Raw genomic sequence first — 20894 nt, forward strand, 5'->3', positions numbered from 1 at the left:
ATATGTCAGTGGTCAAAATGCTACGGCTGAGCATATATTTAAATAACACAATATAAACAGCACACAATTTCAATGAGTACATTATTGAAAAATAAACGCTATGAAGCCACCAGCAACCAACAGTAGGTCTTTACAATGGTATGATGTTAAGATACAGTCACAGGAGCTGAGAAATGTCATGCCATCACGAGATATGCATTCATTCATATGCGTTTATTGAAGCACAAAGTTGTTCGCAAGGGCCATTCATTATCTTGTTTAAATACATAGCATTTAATTTGCTCATAATCGCTTAGATAATTCAATATGCATAAGCAAAAAAAAGGACCATGGAATCCCCAGGGACACAAACAAACAGTGTTATGGGAAAGTATTACAAATTCATGGACCATTGTTATCGATCTGGAACAGCAACAGACTTTCACTGCCGTATAAACGGTGTGAGAGGCAGTACATAGCTCACGTTCAATCCGATCACTTTAAGTCATATTCAAATTAATTCCAATAAAAGTGAATTTTCAAAGCAGTGCAATCATTTTAAGTCGCACGAGGAAAAAAAGAAGCATCGAGTGTACTCACAAGAAATCGGCTTGCTTAGTTTATGTCACTGCTCTTCCGGCCAGTGACATTATTTTTCTTATGTCTTCTCTTTTTGACACATAACTCTACAAAACCCAGGAAGGTGAAATAGAAAACACTACAGCTCCATTGTAATCAAACATTAAGGATTAATACCCCCGAAACTGAGCATTTCTCACAGTGTGGTATGGCACAAGTAACTTATTTAAGATATTATGTTTAATTGTTGCTTATGATGTCAGCCTTTAAAAGAAACTACTGCTTAGGGTGCATCAGTTGACACTTTGTGATTGATGGCATCTGTCAAAAAATGGTCAGGTGACATTAGAAGGAAAACAGAGAACTAACAGTTAGGTGAGAGTTAGCCTGCTGTGGGACTGAGCTAAATGTCTCCAGTTGTCTGCGGCCTGATAACTTTCAAACACTGACAAGGGATGAAAATCAAAACAAGCAACTAAAACCTCAACAGACGAGCGTTCAGTTTAATTTTAATGTTGTCAGGCCGAGTAGATCAGGAGCATTGTTCAATATTTTGACAGCCTCGGTTTGATTCCGAGGTGGCACGACTCTGTGCTTTTATAATTTTTCATTTGACCTATTGAATAAAAACATCAAAATGCAACAGAAAAACAAAACAAACAAATTAATAAAAACAACAACAGACTTTTCCTCAAAATTCACCACAGTGCAACTAAAGAAGCAAACAACAATGCTTGTGGGGATGTTTGGTGATTAGATGGCCCATAAGTGCTATCTTAGTGGTTAAGTAGTCCTTAAGTGGCTGAAAAAGTTAGAAATACGACACTAAACACTGAAGTTTGACGCAACCGGACAGGTATACTGTTATCTTGAGGCAGCCAGAGGTGAAGGAATATCTTCTTTGACATCAGTGGTGCAGAATATCTTTGGTACATTCTCAAGATATACATGGGCCTCTATGGGCTGGTGGTGCACAGCACATACATACAAACTCTGAACAGCACGACTCAGACGGCACTGGTAGGTGTGTTTGAGTGCCTCTGAAGGTGAGAGATAGAATATGTGGATTTGCTTTCTTAAAACTTGAGGCACTAATCCCATTTTACCCAGTGAATGTGGGGGGTTGCGTTAAAAGACACAGCAAGAGTGAGCATACAAATCCTTTGAACCATCCATTTGACTTGTCAACCACCTTTAAATTATCAAAAGCAGATTTGGACACTTCCTTAACAAACTTTACACCCCAGCTTAGAACCTATTAATGAAACATGCTTGTTTCATCTACTCTTTTCTCAACACTGACTCCAAACAGCGCGGCCTTCTTGGATGGAGTTTACAGTCTGTTAGAAAATATGGTATGGTAGAGTAGGAGCTCTAGAATCAATGAAGTAGAATGTTAAAGGTTTCCAAGGTTTATAAGGTTCATATTCATCCCCACAAGCAGCCTCAGTGATTCTGCTGAAATTAATTTAAGTCCTTAAATTCTATTTTGCTAGTCACATAGATTTCTTCTCCAACACTGCTAAAGCCACAGCATAGCGCTTTCAACATAAAGAGATCAAAGATTTGAAATTTGATTCAATCCTTCAAATTGAAAGTCCATTCATCCAACATGTGTCTTCTCATATTTGTAGCGTTTCCTCACTGCTTGTGTTTGTGTTCAGCACATAATGAAAGACTTTCTTTCCCTGCATCTCTATTAATAATATGAAGACTTTTCGATAGGCTCAGACCTTGAATTAGATTATGTGTTCACTTGCATCGCTGATATTTGGATCATCTGTGAAAGGTTTTGTCTGCAAACAGCGCACCACACAGGCCCTCAAATTCACAGCTCAAGGTGAGCAGCGATCTGCTCACGTTACCAGTGTCTTCTCACAGAGAAGTTAAAAAGACCTATCCAATTGTACTTGAAAAGCTGCATTTACAATAATGTTGCTGCATTTTCTGCAGGAAAGTCATGAGAGGTCTTCTTCCAGTCCAAACAAAGAGCTACAACAGTGAACCCCGGTTGTTAAATGATATCACTAATCTTAAACCAACACACAGGGGAAAAAGTCATTTCAGAACCTCTTCTATGGAAAATGACACTTTTCTTCTTGGCTTTCATCTCCATTAACCCACTTTTCAATTACTGAGAAAACTTTAGTGCACTGATCTATTTCTGCACGCAATCCAGCAGTGGGTTCATCCTCTGGTCTTTTCTTGTTGCCTTCTTAGCAAGGCCAAAATTCCCCAACGCAAGTCTGGAGCTTTTATTTTATTTCACTGTAAGTGTTTTGTGTGCATGTTTGTGCGTGTGTATGTGTGTGTGTGTGTGTGTGTGTGTGTGTGTGTGTGTGTGTGAATCCAACAGCGGGTTCAACTTTCTTGAACCCAGACGGGGACTCTGGGACGGAGGCAGACAGTGAGCCTCAGCTGGCTTTTTACACCGACCCAAACCGCAGTCGCCGCCGGAGTCGAGGTATGAGAAATGGTAACGCCAACAGCGCGTGGGGCTCTGGGGGTAAGGAGGACTCATACACCTACAGACAGTTAATCCCGCCGTCTGATGGTATTACCATCGCCACGACGCATGACAAGTAACCTTTCCAGTGAATACGGAAAATGGATATCTCCAGTGTTGTGTGCGTGTGCTCATGACGTTTGACTCTTGAAGGAAATGTATATATTTAAGTAGGCATAGTGTTCAGAGTGGTCTGTGAGCATGTGAACTGATCTCAGTGCATCTGCATACAATCTTGTTGACTGTAATCAAACAAGATGATGAGATCAGAGGCTCTCCGTGTAGAATATTTCAATATCACTTAGATCATGTGATGTGATAAGCACCGCATTTTGAAATAATATTGAACACAAATATTATTTCTACGGGAAATCCTTTGCAAATGCTGCCAGAGTGAAGTGGTGCAACACGCTATTTCTGTCAGCATGCTATATCCTTGCAGCTTTGATGTACATTAATGGGGTGTGGATGAGAGATAGAGAAGGTGGGGGGTGGAAAAAAAGAAACAATTCCCTCAAAATAATAGCTGCTGTCAGAGGGTGTTACAAGCCTTCACAATGCCTCCAAGCCAATTGTTCCCCCGTGATGTGCACAGGTGTCACAAACACAGCAGTGCCTCCAGAAGTGTGGCCAACACCTTTAATTAGAGGTTTAAGAATAGAATAAAATGGCTGCAGCGCTACCCTAACTACGTTGTTTAGATCCAGAGGAAAAAGGATGATTCATTAGGGCTGACAAAAGGGGGCGGGATGATGACAGAAGAATGAAAATATAATTTCGTGCCATAGTCAAAATGACTGCTGAAGATAAGTGATAAGTGTTATCACACATCGGAAACTTTTGAAAATACAAATTACAAAAGGAATATGATGCTCCCCATCCAGCTACTTCATATAATAAACAAACTTTATCCTTAATTGGGTAGGTCAGTTTTTACTTTGACTTTTGTTTGAAGGCTTGCCTTGGGAAGCTTTTAAAAAAGCCAGGGCTGCCAGAGAAATTTCAAAGTGGCAATGTAATCTAAAGCTATTCTGTTGGTGGATAAAAAAAACAAAAAAAACCTCTTTAAACAAAGCGTGACTGGCTATAGTCGAGGTCACAGGGATTTTGTGTCTGTGTGTATCTCTGCATGTATGCATGGCCCTTTGGGTATGAGGTCATGTTCAACACTTTCTGTTTTGTGCTCTGCAGCAAAAGAGATAAGGGAAGCGCTCTTGATCTACCAGTGAGGAAGAGCGGAGGAAAGAATGAAAGAAGGAAGGTTTACAAACAACCTTTGAACTTTTTCTTTTTTTTTAATAGCGGGTCATGTCACTTTTTTTCCCCCTCCACATCCCACCGTGGACGTTAACACCATCCAAAAGTAAACCTGATTTCTGAGCCACTGAGCCCTGCCTGCTCTAAACCTCCCAAAGGCCTGGGGATTTTGATACAAAGGTCCTTTTCATGGGTGCTAAACCCATTTCTTTTTTGGCCCGTTTGTAAAACTACATCCTCCGTAGGCTGTGTATACATATGTTTGTGTGGCTGTGTGCATGTGTGGTGTGGTAAAATAAAGTAGAAAATAAAGTGCCTCACATATCTTATTTTTCCCTTTCCCACCTCCCCCCAACTCCCTCCCTGTGTATTTTTCCTTTCTCACCAGCAGGTTCCCCCCGAAGCCCCATCAACAAGACCACCCTGACTCTGATCAGCGTCATCAGCTGTTTGATTGGCCTGGTTTACACCTCTCACCTCTCATGCAGCCTCTCGGTCCGAGTTATCCTACATGTGCCGGAGCACCTCATCGCTGATGGTAAGGCTCCGGATTGTTAATCCCGCATAACACTGCCCATACCAATTACCTTTGTGGGTGCTGAAAGCCCCATGGGGCTGAGCTGGCATTTTTTTCTGCCATTCTCCGGAGAATTCGACTCGCTACATCTCCCGAGCCGATTGTCCGCGCTTCATGGTCGAGATGCTGATTTGCTTTGCTCTCAGAAAGACAAAGGTAAATATCAGGTTGACCCCCCCGTGCCTGCTTCCCGGTTTTCCCACGTGACACTGCACTACAGACGTGGCCTCAAAGCATCGTAGCACATTAAAGCCAAGTTGTGCTGGCCACCCACAGAAAGCCCCCTACATCAGACCCGGTGTACTTTGTGATATGTTGAGCCATCTCACTTATGTATTTCAATGTAGCACCGGACGAAAGAAAAAAATATCACTGTGGCTCCCACTGGTTCATTGGTATTTCTCAGCTGTCACAGGAGTGAGCTGGTAGTCCAGATATATTATAGACTGTGACTAGGCCCACTCATCTATCATCTGGAAGTCTGATTTGATTCGTAGAGCTGCTGCTTTCTGCTGGTATACACTGGCCTGCCAAGGAGATATTAAAATTCCAGGGAGGCGTCCAAGGTGGGAACTTTGAAAGGAGAGATGAAAGATGGTGAATTCGCCTGTTGAATTACAAACCTGGGATCGATTTAGAATGTTTCCATAAATGTCTCCACAATCTCATCAGACTTGATTTGATGTCACAGTGAATCAGATGAAAATCTGGATTCCACCACAGGGGAAATAAGCTATTAATGCCAACAGCTGTGCATATGCCTGCTTTTAAATATGGTGAAGAGAAGACACAGAAATGTAGAGTCACACCTCTCTTCTTGCCTTTCACCTCAGGGGAAGTAATCAACTGGAGATGTTTGTGTTCTTATGCGGGATAACAATGTCTAGCACTAGTATATATAAAAAAGGACAGAAGAAACTTTTTTGTGCGACCAACTTGGAGACGGTCTGAAGTAGAAATACAGAAATGGGATTTTATTTCAGATTGCATTCTGTGTTTATGGGTTTCTATTATCACGCATGATAAAACAATTTTGAAGGGCGAGCAGTATACGGTACGTAACCTGCTCATGCCAACAACAGCTAGGAAAATTGGCCACAGGAAACCTCAGTCACATTTCACTCACCCTGTTGCATATGGGAGTCAGAGAATGTTGAAAAATACAAATGCAGCAGACAGGAAGCAATCTTCTGTGTGACCGGCCGCTTAAATCCACAAATGTCAAGCTTGTGGTGGCATTAGAGAAAAAGTCAAGGGAATCACCAAAGGCATTAGGAGTCATCCTACGGGAACCATGAACGTTTGTACAAATGTCAATTTATCTGAAAGTTGCTGAGATTTTTTCGACCCACCAACTGGCTGCATGCTTAATGACACTAGTCACTAGTGTGATTAAAAAACCACAGTAGTCATTGGCCAAAACAATGGATTCTCCCATTGAATGGACCAAGAAGAAACAGGGATGGGATCAGAACAAAAATGGTGTTAAAAAAAAAAAAAAAAACAGGACAGAGCAGACAACGTAAGAACCTCCAAAAGAATCAACCGACTTTGCTCCTAAGTCTGTAGATCAGTCTATTTTACCCAGACAGCCTTTGCAACATGTCTGCAATTAAAACACTAAAACTTCAACTCTCAGAATGCTTCATTGAGTATGTTTGCAATTTTAGTAGGTAAAAGCAGTTGTGATTTTATGTGTTATGTTTATTTCTTCTGGGTGCAAAATGCTGTAAAGGTGCAAAAAACCTGCCAAAGTTAGAAACATTAAAACAGAACTGTTGAACTGATTTTTTGGCAGAAAACTTCGGTGGTCAATTAATGTTTTTGTCATATTCTTTCTGCAACAAACTATTTGGAGATGTTGTCTGGCTGAAATGTCAAGTTGCTGGGAGACACCAGAGACCACTATAAAGTGAATGTGTCCTCTGCTGCTAGATAGGATAGTAAATAACAACTACATTATAAAATAAGTAATTGAGTCATTTTATAGTTTTTAGTGTGAAACTTGAAGTGTGACACTTCTTTAAATGTTTTTTCCACTGCTTTGGTATCACACTCATAAATATCTACATTCATATCTCGTGTTAAGTTTACTTTTACTTCAATCAGCTATGAAACCACTCAGGCCTTGCCGGGAACTGAACCTGTGGCCTCCTTAGTGTACTAATCACGATGCCGCCATGTTTCCAGAATAAATATCTATCTCTCTCGCTATATATTGTTGTGGCAGAAATACGTGGAAAAAAAGGATCAGGTAATCCGAGTCAGATGGGGAATCTCTTTATTCACATCAGCCCTTCTAACAACGTAGTCAGAGACAGAAAAACCAACCACACAACATGTGCAATGCATTCTTACACCAAAGACAGGCTGTGTGTGTATTGTGTGGATAGCCTTCACCCTTTTCTTGAACTTCAACCATGGTGATTATGCAATGCTGTGTGTGTGTGTGTGGTGTTGTTCTCTTTCCTGGCACCCCAGATATCTTCTACTTCTTGTTTTATCTTGATTGCAGCTAGAGAAGGTCCTGATGATCTGACTCTCATACTGAACTGTCATGAACAGAGTCAAGGCCAGAAACAAGGCCTCTGGACACTGTCCTTCCCCAACAATATAGAGAGAGATAGATATATATGGTCAGAGGTCACTTAGATCCATCCCTTTTGAAAATATAAACAAACCATTAATTTTAGTGTCAGAATCCACTTCATCGTGTGGAAACAAAAATATGACTCCCCCGACCAGAGATCAAACAAGAAATAAAATGTGTCATAAAAGCAGAATCGTGGCTGATTGGTATTTTATGTTTGAAAGTTTCCCGAAGCAGTTTTTACAACTCTCCGCAATTAAGCAAAAAAGATGTGCCCAGTCGTTTGCAGAGTGTGCTCTAGTTTTAAAGGGCCCATCAAAAAAGATGGCTCTAAGTAGGGCGCGCAGAGCCTGCCAGGAAGTCATTCAATATGCCTGGGTTAGCGAATGTCCAGTGTATACCGTGCATGCAAATAGTGAGGCCTTTGGTCAATCAGTCTCACTGCCAAATCACATCAATCACACAGCAGATAACTCGGTGTCCTTCTCCAGACAGTCCCAAACTGACGAGGGAACATTTCGCCTGCACGTCTTCATCTCTGTTTTGATTGGCTCTCTTCAGGAAGAGTCTTAATTCTGACATGACAGCTTTAGCGCTGCAAACCCCGACAATGGACACTTTAAGAGCACTCGGTGATTACACCATTTAAAGGAAACAAGCATTTTATGATGCACCCTTCAACAGCATGGCAATTAAAGCATAAGTAGAGAGGTTTGAAATAAAACAGACACATTAATGCCACTGTCCCCCTACAGCAGGAGAATCCTCAACAAACGTATATATATACATACACTTCAAAATTAGATGGAATGTATTAAACGTCTTTCAAAGCTGCACTGAAACACAATCTTTGGTGACATTAGTGAGACTGTTACTTGTAGAGTAGCTTGAATAAATTCAGACTAATTTTTATTACACACCTTGAATTTGGGCCAAGTTACCATCTGGTCTGATTGTATCTAATTTAACCTCTATGGCCCAGATCCTAAACACAGCTGAATGGAATGTATGTATATATGAAGTCACTGACTGAGCAAGTAACACGCTATATTTGTCCATTATGCAATTTCACACTCCACCAGTAGGAAGCTTTTTCACAAAATCTGTAGCCGGAACAGAGATGCTTGCATGTCCTTCGATATGTTCAACATCTGCTTGCATGGATTCTCTTACAGCTAATGACACCCAGTTGTACCGGCCAGTGTTGCCTGACAACACCCCTGTCTGATTGTGGGTCTCTGCCGCTTTGGACTAAACGCCTCCAAGACTGATTTAACTCCATCCCAGCCAATCAGCCTCTCTGGCATGATGTCAACATCCAAAATCGCTTCTTCATCCCCGACTAAGGGCACAAGAAAACCTGACTCTCGTGTTGAAGTGTCCTTCTCTGATCAGCTTGCATATGTGTTTCAGTCATGATGCTTTGTCCTATATAACATCAGGAAAATGAGGCCTATGTGACTCAGTACACCATGCAGCCCTTGGTATAGGTCTCGGGTGTCTCTTACTTCAGCTACTTGACAAATAGCTCAGTGAAATCCATACACATGGTCCGGAACGCAGCAGCCCCTCTTGACTTCAATCAGTCCACAAGTGCACATCACTCAGCTTCTCATCGACTAACCACGGTCGCTTGGATAAAAGTCAATAATGTTTCCCTTCGAAGTGACTTCAGAGTTTGCTCCATCTACATCAACTCAGTCCTTCAGCTGTATGCTCCTTCATGAATATTGTGTCATCACAATCCCTGCAAAGAAAGCAATCTCAGTCTAGACCGGCGTTGTCTGAGGTTCCTGGATGTTGGAACCCCAACTTTCAGGAACCTCCTCAAAGACAGTTCTAACTAAACTGAACTAAAATCCCAACATGTAGAATCGTTTGTTGCAGGTTGGCACGTATTCAATCATATTCTACCGTATTCTTCATTTCTCACTATCAAAATCTGTGAAAACATTTAGCATAATAGTTGTAAGGTAATCTGTTGTGTCACTTACTTTGGTATCTTAGCCTGCTTGTTTTGTTTTTTTTATTCTTGGCTCTAAAATAGAACACTTCCCCTCTTTCAGAGACTTGCTCTGAGGTATGTCCATTCTACCCCAGGCACATGTGGAGTAACATTTGTCTCTGTATTATTAAATCAAATAGCAACCAAATTCAACCAAAAACAAGATTTGAGAGAAAGAGACAATAGGTTCCAATAAAAATAAAAATAAAAAGATTTGGAAACAGTTTTGAAGGCATATTTCTTGAATTTCAATCAAAAAAAGTATTTGGAAGAAAAAAAAATCAATGATCATTTTGCTTTATAAATCAGTCCTCTTTGTTTGCAAGTTAAAAAGATTGCAGGATTTACCAGGAACACTGAGACAAATAACTCTGAGGGAGAAGTGAACGCAACACCGATCTGGGTGCAAGTTTTGCAGGACAGGCAACACCATCTGTGTTCAAATCACCAATTAAAACAGAAGGCCTCCAAAGGCATGCATCATCCTCCTGCCCTTGGTTATAGATAAAAACAAAAGCAAACAGCATTATTATTGCTGCTGCTTCAGTGTGTGAACATAGTAGTATTTTAGTTAGTTAAGAAGCCTTAGCCTGCGACCGGACCCCAGATAAGCGGATGAAGATCCATCCAATTTTTTTTTTTAATCAAGGGTTTTTTTGTTTTGTTTTGTTTTTTTTCTCCTTTATTTAACTTATGGGAAGGGATGCTTCCAGTGGCAGAGGAAATTGAAATTCTTCCCTGTCTCTCCACCTCCCATTTATTCATTAACCATCTACAACCCTGTGCTTCTGTGCCAACACGTCTCTTCTACCTTCATTTCTTCCCTCTGCTGTGTCTTCGCATTCCCTCCTCCCTCTGTCCTCCATCTTCAGGATCAAGGTTCATTCTGCTGCAGGGAAGCCAGTTGGATGCTTCAGATTGGTTGAACCCCGCCCAGATCTTGTTGTACTACCAGCAGAATGCCAGTGGGCCCTGGGTCAATGAACTGTGCGGACGACGCCTCCTGGACCCCTGCGAGCACCAGTGTGACCAAGAGACAGGTAAGCCAGGAGAATGACAGACTCGAGTGTGAGTGCTGTGCTTTATCTGTGTTGCTAACGAAACCAGATATTTAGTGCTGCATTTACCCAGGTACATGGCATACATTCACCTCTGGCCTGCAAAGGTTTACTTTTAAAATTGCAGTGCACATCTGGCAGATTTGTGCAGTCATTCTCAAGTTTTTTTTTTTTTTTTTTTTTTTTTTTTTTTGTGCAATTTAAAGTGTTTGCTATGCAGAAATCTTTGCCCCCCTGATTTTAGCCTATAAAGCAGTGGCTTCTCCCAAGTGAGCTGTGAAGCTGCAGCAAATCTGGTTAGAAGCATTTTGTCTTAAGAACAACCTCAGGGAACAAAAGCTCCCACACCTGCTGAGGCTTGCAAGAGTTGAGACAAGCATAGATATGAAACAAACAGACCAGGGGACGTTTATCCTTTTTCGTCAAGTAAAAACATTTGAGAACGATGACACTGACAATGGCAGAGGGTGAGCTAAATGCAACATTAGATAATAACGTGGCAATATGAAAATATGCTGTGGCAAGTAAAAGGAAAATGTACAGTGGCATGCAAAGGTCAAGCATTTAAAATGTCAGCATTTCTCAAGCACGAAAGATAAAAGTAGGATACTGGTGTGTTTTAGAAGACTTACTGGCTTGAACCTCCTATTTCCGGATTTGTAGACATCTGACTTTCATCATAATTCTGTCCATGGAGGTCAATTGGAAGAGAAGATGAGAACTTAATGAACACCCACGTTGTTTTTCACCATCGGAGAACAGCTCTTGATAAGTAGAGAATGATGGAACCTTTTTTCTGGACCTCTAAGTAAACAGTTGCTAAAGGTACGATGATTTAAATGGTTGAAAATGAAGTAACATGATCAGGAGTGACTGAGGGAGCTTCGGTGATGATGTCATGACCTCCATTTATTGTATTCAAGAGATCTCTACTGCAAAGAGCATGCTAACCAGATGGCTCATCCCTTAATGTAATACCAGTGCATGGCAGTTGTTGCCGGATGAGTAAGTATGTCGTCCAGTTTGCCTTCAGTTATATTATATATTATATATTAGCATTAGGCAGTAACTTTCCACCTCTGGAGGCAGCTGCAGGCTGTCAACTAATCATGTAACTTTGTTATGATTTGGCACTATACAAAGAAATCTAATTTGATTTGATTCTTTTCTTCTGTCACTGTATTGACAGACTACCAACTGAAAAGATGCCTGTGAAACTGGAACTTGTGCTTGATGGAAGCATTATAGAACACACTTGAACACTCACCGCTGCAGGCAGCAAACACAGACATTCCAGGTGTTTTGCCACTGCAGAGCGCCAGTCCTGTAAAATGCCTTCAGATCTTGCAGTGTCCGCACGTGTCACCCCACCATTGGCTGAAAGCAGTGGCACTAAATCTTTCGTAAGAAAATGCTCCTCCTTTTCTGTTCTTCTTTTTCTTCTTTTTTTTTTTTATTTACAGGTGCAAACACGATTATGCTCACTCGTGCTGCAGGGCCTGAAACAGGAAATAGATTGCCTGCAGAGCCTGACCTGTTTTTCTCCAGAGGGGCTGTGTTTGAAGCCGATCAATTACACAAAGACCTGACATTTTCTATTTGTCATGTTGATGTTAAAGAGCAGTGCCGCATTTTTTTGAAAATAATACTCAGCTACCAATGTGGACATTTACATAGTGTCAGCTTCATCTTAAACAGCTTGTTTTTTTTTTTTTTTTTAACACATAGGCCAGGCATCTAACAACACAGACAAACTTTCCAGGTTTTTCTCATGTCTGTGTATATTCTCATCCATCTAGGTCATAGTCATATCCGGTCAACAATATAATCGATTGAATTTAAGGTTTGTTAAAGACGTTTTGCCTCTTATCCAAGGGACATCATCAGTTCGTAACGCATCATGACTAGTCCTCACTAGTCTGACCAACAGAGGAATTGGACCCAGGTATTAAGCTCTGTGGGAGTGTTCACACAGCCCCTGGTGACCAGTAGCTCATTAGTGGAGTTTCACTGACCGTTGATATTCATGTTAGGCCTCCAGTGAACAGCCGTTGTTAGGAGTCATGTCAGCCCGCTGGTGAAAGACATTCATGGTTGTTGGAGTCGCATGAGGTCAGTTTTGGGAAGCAGTTGTTGGAGGCTGCGTTGTTAATTCTCCTTGGTAAGGTTGACAGGGCAGCATTATAGATGGGAGATAGGTGGTGTCACAGACCCCTGTTTAGAGAAGTTTTCTCCACTTTTACATAGATGGCTTCTTTTACCCCTTTTTCAAACCATCTGTCCTCCATGTCAAAGATTTTAACATTGCTGTCCTCAAAGGAGTGTGCCTTTTCCTTTAAGGTTAAATAGACAGCTGAAACTGGAACTGAGGAGGTGGCCCTTCTGTGTTGTGCCATGCGTTTAATGGTTTAACGGTTGTTTGGTTTCACCAATATATAGGTCCTGACATTGCTCACTGCACTGGACTGCATATACCAGGTTGCTTTTGTGAGTGTGTGGTAACCTATCTTTGGATCCTTGCTGAGTCCGAGAGGCGAAGGAGGAGGTGAAACGTCTTTGACAAACCCAAGTTCAGTTGCGTTCAATTCAGTTGGTAGCCGGTTGGTTTTTTTCTCATCTATTTCTCTCATCAGTTGCGTCACATATAGTTTTGTCTTGCGCAGGAAATTTTGCGCTGTACCTGCAGAGATTAATTCTGGGTTGCAGTGATAAATATAAGCTTGATGGCCTGTCCGAAACAACTGATAAATTATGCTGGTGAAATGGTAAAGAAAAGCCAAATGTCAATAACTGATTGATGACACATCATATCAGTTTTTCTTCCTGACTGAAAAATGAAAACACAACTCATGTCTGCTGTCACACTTTGTATCTCGGCCAAAGGGTTCATCAGCTGAATATCTAAACAAGATGTTTATGACAAATGTGCAATAGCAGGGATCTTGAAAGAGCTGTAATGTCAGGACTCCCAAGTGCTCGTTAAAGAATGCATTACATGATACGTGCTGGGCAAGTCTGATCTGGCCTGTAGTTTCTTTAGTGTTTTTCCTTGACCTCTGTGGAAAGTTTTAAGAGGTCAAGGAAAGCAAGGTCATATCAACACAAGGACAAGCTACACTTTAGCATTGGATTTTCCGCTTTTAAACCAACTTTAATTGTAACACATGGAAGATTTGCGCAACAATCTCAAAGCAACAGGTTTGACACACTGGCCCAAGGTAAAATGAAAGAAAATAAGTGCATAGCACAAGAAAACAAAAATTCTATAAAAACAACTTAGTAGGAGACAGAATTTTGATGTTTTTGTGTAGTTTTAGTACAGACAGGAATTTTATTTAATTGAAAGAATTTTTCAATTTTTCAATGAGTCAGTTTTGAAATGACATTCATGAACAGATTGTTATGTTTATGGCAATGATGATGATGTGCAGGCTCTCTGTAATGACTCCTTACTGGATTTTAAAGTGGAGAAATCCATACTCATGGGTTTACGCTCATGGTTGTTAATGAATGCCTATCTCCTGAGGTGAAACTGTCATTTTAAATGTCTGTGGAATAATGCAATTATAATGCAATTATACAGCATTTTCTTCCTTCCTTTTCAAAGAGCCAGTATATCCTGTGCTAAAGGAGATAAGATGGGATGTACTGACATTCATTTCCTTATGATGTAGAGAACTGGACTACCTCTTATCATGGCTGATGCCTCGATACTTCTGGGTCATTTCACTCACCTAGAAATCTTCAAAATCATAGAAGACTTTCTGACCACAGCCCAGGTCTGAAGCGCACAAAGAACAGAATTTACAATCTTTTTGTCAATGAGGATGCTACCAAAACGCGGACAAACAAGAAGAAATCATGAAACACAAGCATTGAATAACTATATAAAATCTATTGAATGCATCGTAGTCCGACTTTTATGTTGTATGCCTATATGAGAATAGTGTGCTGATAAAAAGCAGTTATAGAACATCTTGTTGTTTAACAAGCTCTGTATCACTCACCATGCAAGTCAACACAGTAACTAATACATATTGTTTTGTTTTGTTTTTTGTTTTGTTTTTTTATTATTAGATGCACTTAAGCCAGGAAGCTGCCCAGAGAAAGATTCTTTCAGTAATTTTGTGGTGTGTGGGAGTGGGGTCTGGGGAGTGGGAGCTGCATGGCTAATGTTGGTACACCTTGACACTTTTAGACCCGGACTCAAATCACGCTTATCACACAATTAAGTGTTAGTGGATAGCATGCTGATTTGTGTTACTAATTAGCATTTGCAATTATGCATGTAACTTGGTAGAGAAGGTCAGACGGTGGGAATGCAGCTGGGAGAGGGCTGACAGAAAGGTGAGAAGAAGGCAAGTGGAGATGATGATTAGACTGATGAATTCATCCGTGTCAGTGTGAACATGAATGTCATGTGCCGTGTATAGCAAACTGACTTAAGTTGGCGCCTTCAAAGACCAAGCAATGCTTTTAAATGCTGAAATTCTGGGTTCATTACAACCAAAGCATCATGGCCCTCGTGAAGTGAAACTGAAAGACAGAGCACCTGAACACATCCCTTCCCATCTGAGCTCATCACAAAGTGACACTTGCTGTTTTCTTCAATGTACTGGTAATGTAATGACGACGTTTTTGACATTCAGTACAAGATATGCATGTTTTACACGTTTTAGGATGTCAGGTCTGATTGGAATCATACTCTACAGCAGCTGCAGGTCATTCTGTAGATGCAGTAACTGCTAATACATAAAACCTCTAATGACCCTCTACAGGCGAAAACATGTTTAATTTCTTCTCAGCCTACGAGCCTCGATGTCATGATGTAAATGGAAGAATCAGCCACCAGCTGCTTACTAAACATACAAATGCACAGTCAGTACAGGAGGGCAGTAAGATTCAATTTCATCTTTACATTTAAAGCCCACCAGGTCAGTTAATCTTAGCAGAAGGTGTTATTAGAAAATGTGACACAATAGACATAGACAACAGACAGACCTCACCTCAACCACCCATCACTGTTTACTTTTAAACATTTTTCCAAATAGGTTTTTTTCCTTAAAATGACACAGCATTATAAAGGATACTTGTACCATGTTTGCATGTTTATGTAGGTGTATTAATAAAAAGGCCATCCGTTAGTTAGCAGAGTGCTGCCTGCCTGCACACACCACTTGAATCTAGGTTGCGTTTGTGTCTGTGTTGCTCTTGCCAACCAGGAAATTTGGATGACAGACAAACATAAAATGTATGGCTCAGTGTATTGGCAATTATTTATAATCAAGGTTGAGGGCCATGCCAATTACGAGAGTTTCTCAGGAGAAACAACAAAACAAAAGGCTGATTACGTTAAGATAAGGAAGGCTGTTGGGAAAAACAGGAGTGGTGGCAGGTAATCATAAATGTTCCCTATTTACCGAAATTAAATCATGATTTGTAGTTGTGCTCCACATCTAAAAGAGGAAAAACATTCAGACTGGATCTAAATAAAAGCTGTTTCAGGGGTACTAGACAAACCAAACAATCATGCATTTGGCTGTCAGAGGCTTCAGTTCAATAGTTATTGCCTAATCCTCCAGACGAATAAACAAACCAACAAACAAACAGAGGTGGGTGAATAGATATAATCTCTGGAGATAATAATGGAAATACAACGTTTTACAGTAGGGAACAAAAAGAAATGGCCTCTGTAAGTGCAGCTTTGTTTTTCCCACATGTAAATCAATTTGCTGTATATAAATATATATATATATATATATATAATTAGACATGGACAGTTCGAGCTAGGGAATGTTACATATATATATATATATATATATATATATATGGTCCAAATCTGAAATATTCTCCCACCAATTTTTGTAACATTCCCTAGCTCGAACTCTCCGTGTCTAATTTTAGTGTCCTGGGGTTCCAGCTGCTGATGTCAAAACACAAGTTTAATATAATAAGAGTTGAGGTTTATTTTGCGCTGTCCCACAAATGCAGTGAAAGCTGATGAATTATTGAAGATGAACCTCACTGAATCCCTGAAAATCAAAATGAAAGCTCAATGCACCACCGCTGTAGTAGCCAGCCCATTTGTTTACATCAGATCGCATCTGGATCAAGTCACACTGCTTAGCACCGCTCTCAGTTTAGGTTATGTTGATTGTAGCTCGGCATGTGAGATTTTCAAGCTGTTTCTATCAATGGCAGACTGCTGGGAACAGTGGATAATTCATCCTTCTGCAAGGATTTCGTTTGGATCGGCACTTTTTGCAATTATTAAAAATTGTTTGCAGCCCCTAATGGAGGCAAAACATACTCAATGATTCCTTTATCTTTACCAGCTTTCTTGGAAAGTCTCTGCCAAGACATCGCTGAAATTATGAGCACATGAAGGGATCTCACACAGGAACAGTCCTTCTTGTTTTGCATCCATTATTCAGCAGCCTAACTCTCCCCTGAGCAATACAGAGTGAGTTCTGAGACCTTTCAATAAATCAAAAAGCTGGACCAGTGTGTCTCATGCCTTCCTTTCTTCGAGTAATTCTGGAGACTCACCCACACAGCCAAACCCACATTGTGCCCACTCCTTAAAATGATGTATTGACCAGCAGCATTGTATTGTATTTTTCATATGATGCATTTGTAATTAAACCATTTTGCATACGTCTGCTTATGCGTCCGCATGTGTGTGTGTGTCAGCGTTTGTCAGTGTGACAATGTGCACATAAGATTGACTGAATGTGTATTTGTGTGTAGGCTGTGAGGAGATTGCAGAGGTGCTATAGATAACTTAAATTCAATCCTCTTTGACACTGGGGAAGATACTGATGAAAACTAAGATGGGTTGCGACAATATCTGTGCTACTCCTGCAAGACATTAAAAAAGATGGTAGAGGTTTTAACTAGTGGCGCTTCCCTTCCTGCAGAGCTCCAGCCCTGGACCGTTGTCTGTAAGGCTCTTTTCGGCATCTATTTCTCCTCTCTCTTATCTGTCTGACACAAAGGAAGAGGTTCCATTACCGGAGACGCATGTTTCCATATCATAACATACCAGCTTGATAAATGTGGCTTCATAGGAGACGAGGAAGGAGTGCGTGGATATCTGCTCGATGAGCTGAATAATACCTTTGGCACACAACATGGGAAAAATCGTTGCATTGACACCCATACAAAACGCCTCACAGGGCTATTTAGGGGCAACGTTGCTCAACCTGGTCGCCTACAGTTCAATTCATCCATTCATTCATCTTCACCCCAGGGGGGTGCAGGCGCCAATCCCAGCTCACACCGGTCGCCAATCCAGCACAGAGCCAACATACAGAGACAGGCAGAGACCAACAACCACGCACACTCTCACTCAGACCTACAGACTATTTAAAATCACTAATTAACCTAAACATGATGTCTTTGGATGGTGGAGGAAACCCAAGCAGGCATCGAGAGAACATGCAAACTCCACACAGAAAAACACCAGGCCAGGGAAACTGGCAACCTTCTTACAGCCAGGCAACAGCGCTAACCATTATGCTGCCATTCTGCTGCCTACAGTTACAATGGGTTTTATAAAGTGACAAATAGGATGGTTGCATGTGAAACATAGCAACTGGCTCGGTGCCTGTATATTGAGCAATTAAGGAATGTAACACTTTGCACGTGTAAAGCTAGTTTGAGCTGAATGGTGTGACCTCAGTGGGATGAAACACTGAAATGCTAATTAAATCAGGATGAGGCATTTTGTTTTGTTCTGTGGCTATATAACAAATCTAAATGAACCTCTCCAGCCTGTCTTCTCTACTGCTGTTTTTTTTTTTTTTTTTTTCCCTTGACACAATTTTGGCTGTCATTCAAAATGTGAGACTGGCTTTTTAATGGCAAACATTTCAGCTCTTTTGTTGCACATTTAACAAAGCAGCAAAGTACCAAGGAAAGGGTTGGCGAAGCAGCCAGGTGACAGTAAAGGGGGCTTTTTGTTCTTCTTCCGATGAGGGCTTTCACGTTTCCAACAGAAAATATATAAGTAAATCAATTTCCCACTGTTCCAACTGGCATCACATTTTTCTGACTAATTTGAATGCAATGCATATGACATTCACCCATCTTACTTGTGACAGCCTTGTAATAAGCCTTTTTCAGGTGTCTTCAGGTAAAAAGCAAAATGTTGACTGATATGATTATGAAACTGAATGCATGAAATTGATTAAGAATGCAGCATTACTTTTACAAAGTTGGCAAATTTTGGACTATTTCCCAGGCCCTTTTTATTCCTTGGCTCCTACTGATAGGTGAACGATGCAAGCAATAGGTCAAGCTAATAGAGAATAAGACCACTGTGCTGTCCAGATTCTGCAATGCACTTCCAACCATTATTGAGTTTGAGCAAATGCTTCAAAAGAGACAACCTGCGCACTGGTCCTTCAGGGGCTGTCAGGCCAGGAAATAATAGGCCATGTAGATGATGCAATGAGCCATTCAGTCACCATACTGAGTGCAACCAATCAGATTTTGCTATAGCCATCATCTTACTGGTGTCAGAAGTCAAAACTGTTGCTGGGAGCTGTCATTTAAGAACAAGATCAATGCTCTCCAGCAATGCATCCAACCTTTTTTTGAATTGCAGGCCCTTTCGCAGAGCAGCACTGTTGCCTAGATACCATTAGGATTTTTTTTTTTTCTGTGCAGCTTGTGGAACAACTACCCTTTTTAAATGATGGCCCCATAATGTGATCTAATCACTAAGGATTCCTAACAGACCTTCTTCATGTTTTCTATTACGCACGCTAAATCAAATCACTTATTCTTTAAGTCTCTTTCCCTGTCAGTCTCTGCTGATTGAACTGCAACTGAGTGTCGAGATAGAGCATACGCTGGTGTCTTAGTGTGTGTGTGTGTGTGTGTGTGTGTTGACCCTTAGATAGTCCTTTATTTGTAGGGACATGAGCCCAATAAATAAGTAAAATGGTAAAGTGATGTAAAGGTTGAATAAATCTAGATGACCATTAATCAGTCAGTCCACCTTAAAACCAGGTGTCAGGACTTCTGGTACTTTGTGATGTTGCAATTATGAAATCACCGACTGCTCTCAGTCATGCCCCCACTAGACACTCAGAAAACAGCCAATCAGAAGAGAGACCGAGAGAAGGAAAGAGAGGAGATGAAAAGTACACTGAAATCATTTCTGGTTCCTAAAGACAGAAATATGTCATCTTGCAACTTAAAGGTCCCATATTTATACCTGCATATATTGGGGCCTTTAATACAAGTCCAGCACTGCATGGACACCACAGGCTATGAGAATTAATTGTTTCTCAATCAACAATTGAGCTTAATTGTTGCTTTTTGACTGCATTGGTATTTGTGTCAGTGACAAGAAGAGGTTGTGACCTTAATCTGCCTCATTCCTCTTCAATTATTTCTAACCTACTATTTACTTTTATGTAAAAGGGTATTTGCATCGTTCAGCCAAAAAAGATAGTAGGTATGGAATGTTTATAGAGCCTGTACAGAATTTATTATTGAAAAAGTGTTCACCTCCAAAGTTCTTTGTCTCAGGATATTTTTTCTTGTTTCTTATTCAAACCGCTTTGAGCTTTCACTTCGGCAAACTCCCGAGTCTTTAAGCTGAGGTGGTATACCCTTGGGAGCAAAGGAAGTCTTAATAAGTCTTAATATGCATATTATAAGGATGTTATTAATTATAAATATAATGGTATAAATATTCTCATGAGCACAAACTGTTTGAGTTATTTTCTTTTCATTCAAGTAACATGAGCAGCAGAATCTGTGAATATGATTTCCTTTACCCTAGCAGGTCCTGACAGTTGACCTTTTCCATTAAGAGTGGTGAATAAAAGCCCAGGGCCCAGTACCCTTCACTTGCCTCCTATTGAGCATGAGTAGAACATGTTGTGCATGCTACTCATGGGTAACCCTCCGAGCCAAAGGTGAGACCTCATCAATCATACTGAGCAAAGTCAAGGCCAACATTTCTCCGGAGAGCTGACAGCGGAACAAAGAGCCGATGCTTCCACTGTTCTTATTCAAAAGGCTTCACTTATCAGGAGGATGTGAACAAAAAATACATGGGCCAGTTCCAAATCCCTCCAACAATGTATTGTTCTAGGTCCTCTGGTGGTGTATCAGGCATCTTTCCTTTCCTTTCCTTCTGGCTCTCTTTCTTTTTAAATTGGTCAAACATATCACTATCTCCATTCAACACCCTGGCTCCTGAACTTTTCAGAGACCGTTTCTGCTGTTCATAGTTCCTCAGTGAGGAGACAGAACAGAAGACCAGTGTTGTGTGTGATCCTATTAGCAGTTGCGCTTAATTGCTGCTGTTGCCTCAGTGCCCA

The 20894-nt window shown here is 40.8% G+C and overlaps 1 protein-coding gene across 1 annotated transcript in view; it reads left to right on the forward strand.

Annotated features, from left to right (window-relative positions):
* The window catches only part of astn1 (astrotactin 1), a 402459-nt gene that overhangs the window by 110641 nt on the left and 270924 nt on the right, over positions 1 to 20894 (forward strand). The window contains exons 7-9 of the mRNA XM_029524898.1: positions 2915 to 3064; positions 4710 to 4859; positions 10366 to 10533. Coding sequence (XP_029380758.1) covers positions 2915 to 3064; positions 4710 to 4859; positions 10366 to 10533 — 468 coding nt within the window. The remainder of the gene's footprint in view (positions 1 to 2914; positions 3065 to 4709; positions 4860 to 10365; positions 10534 to 20894) is intronic.

The sequence above is a fragment of the Echeneis naucrates genome, chromosome 17, assembly GCF_900963305.1.
Source record: "Echeneis naucrates chromosome 17, fEcheNa1.1, whole genome shotgun sequence".
Classification (NCBI taxonomy): Eukaryota; Metazoa; Chordata; class Actinopteri; order Carangiformes; family Echeneidae; genus Echeneis; species Echeneis naucrates.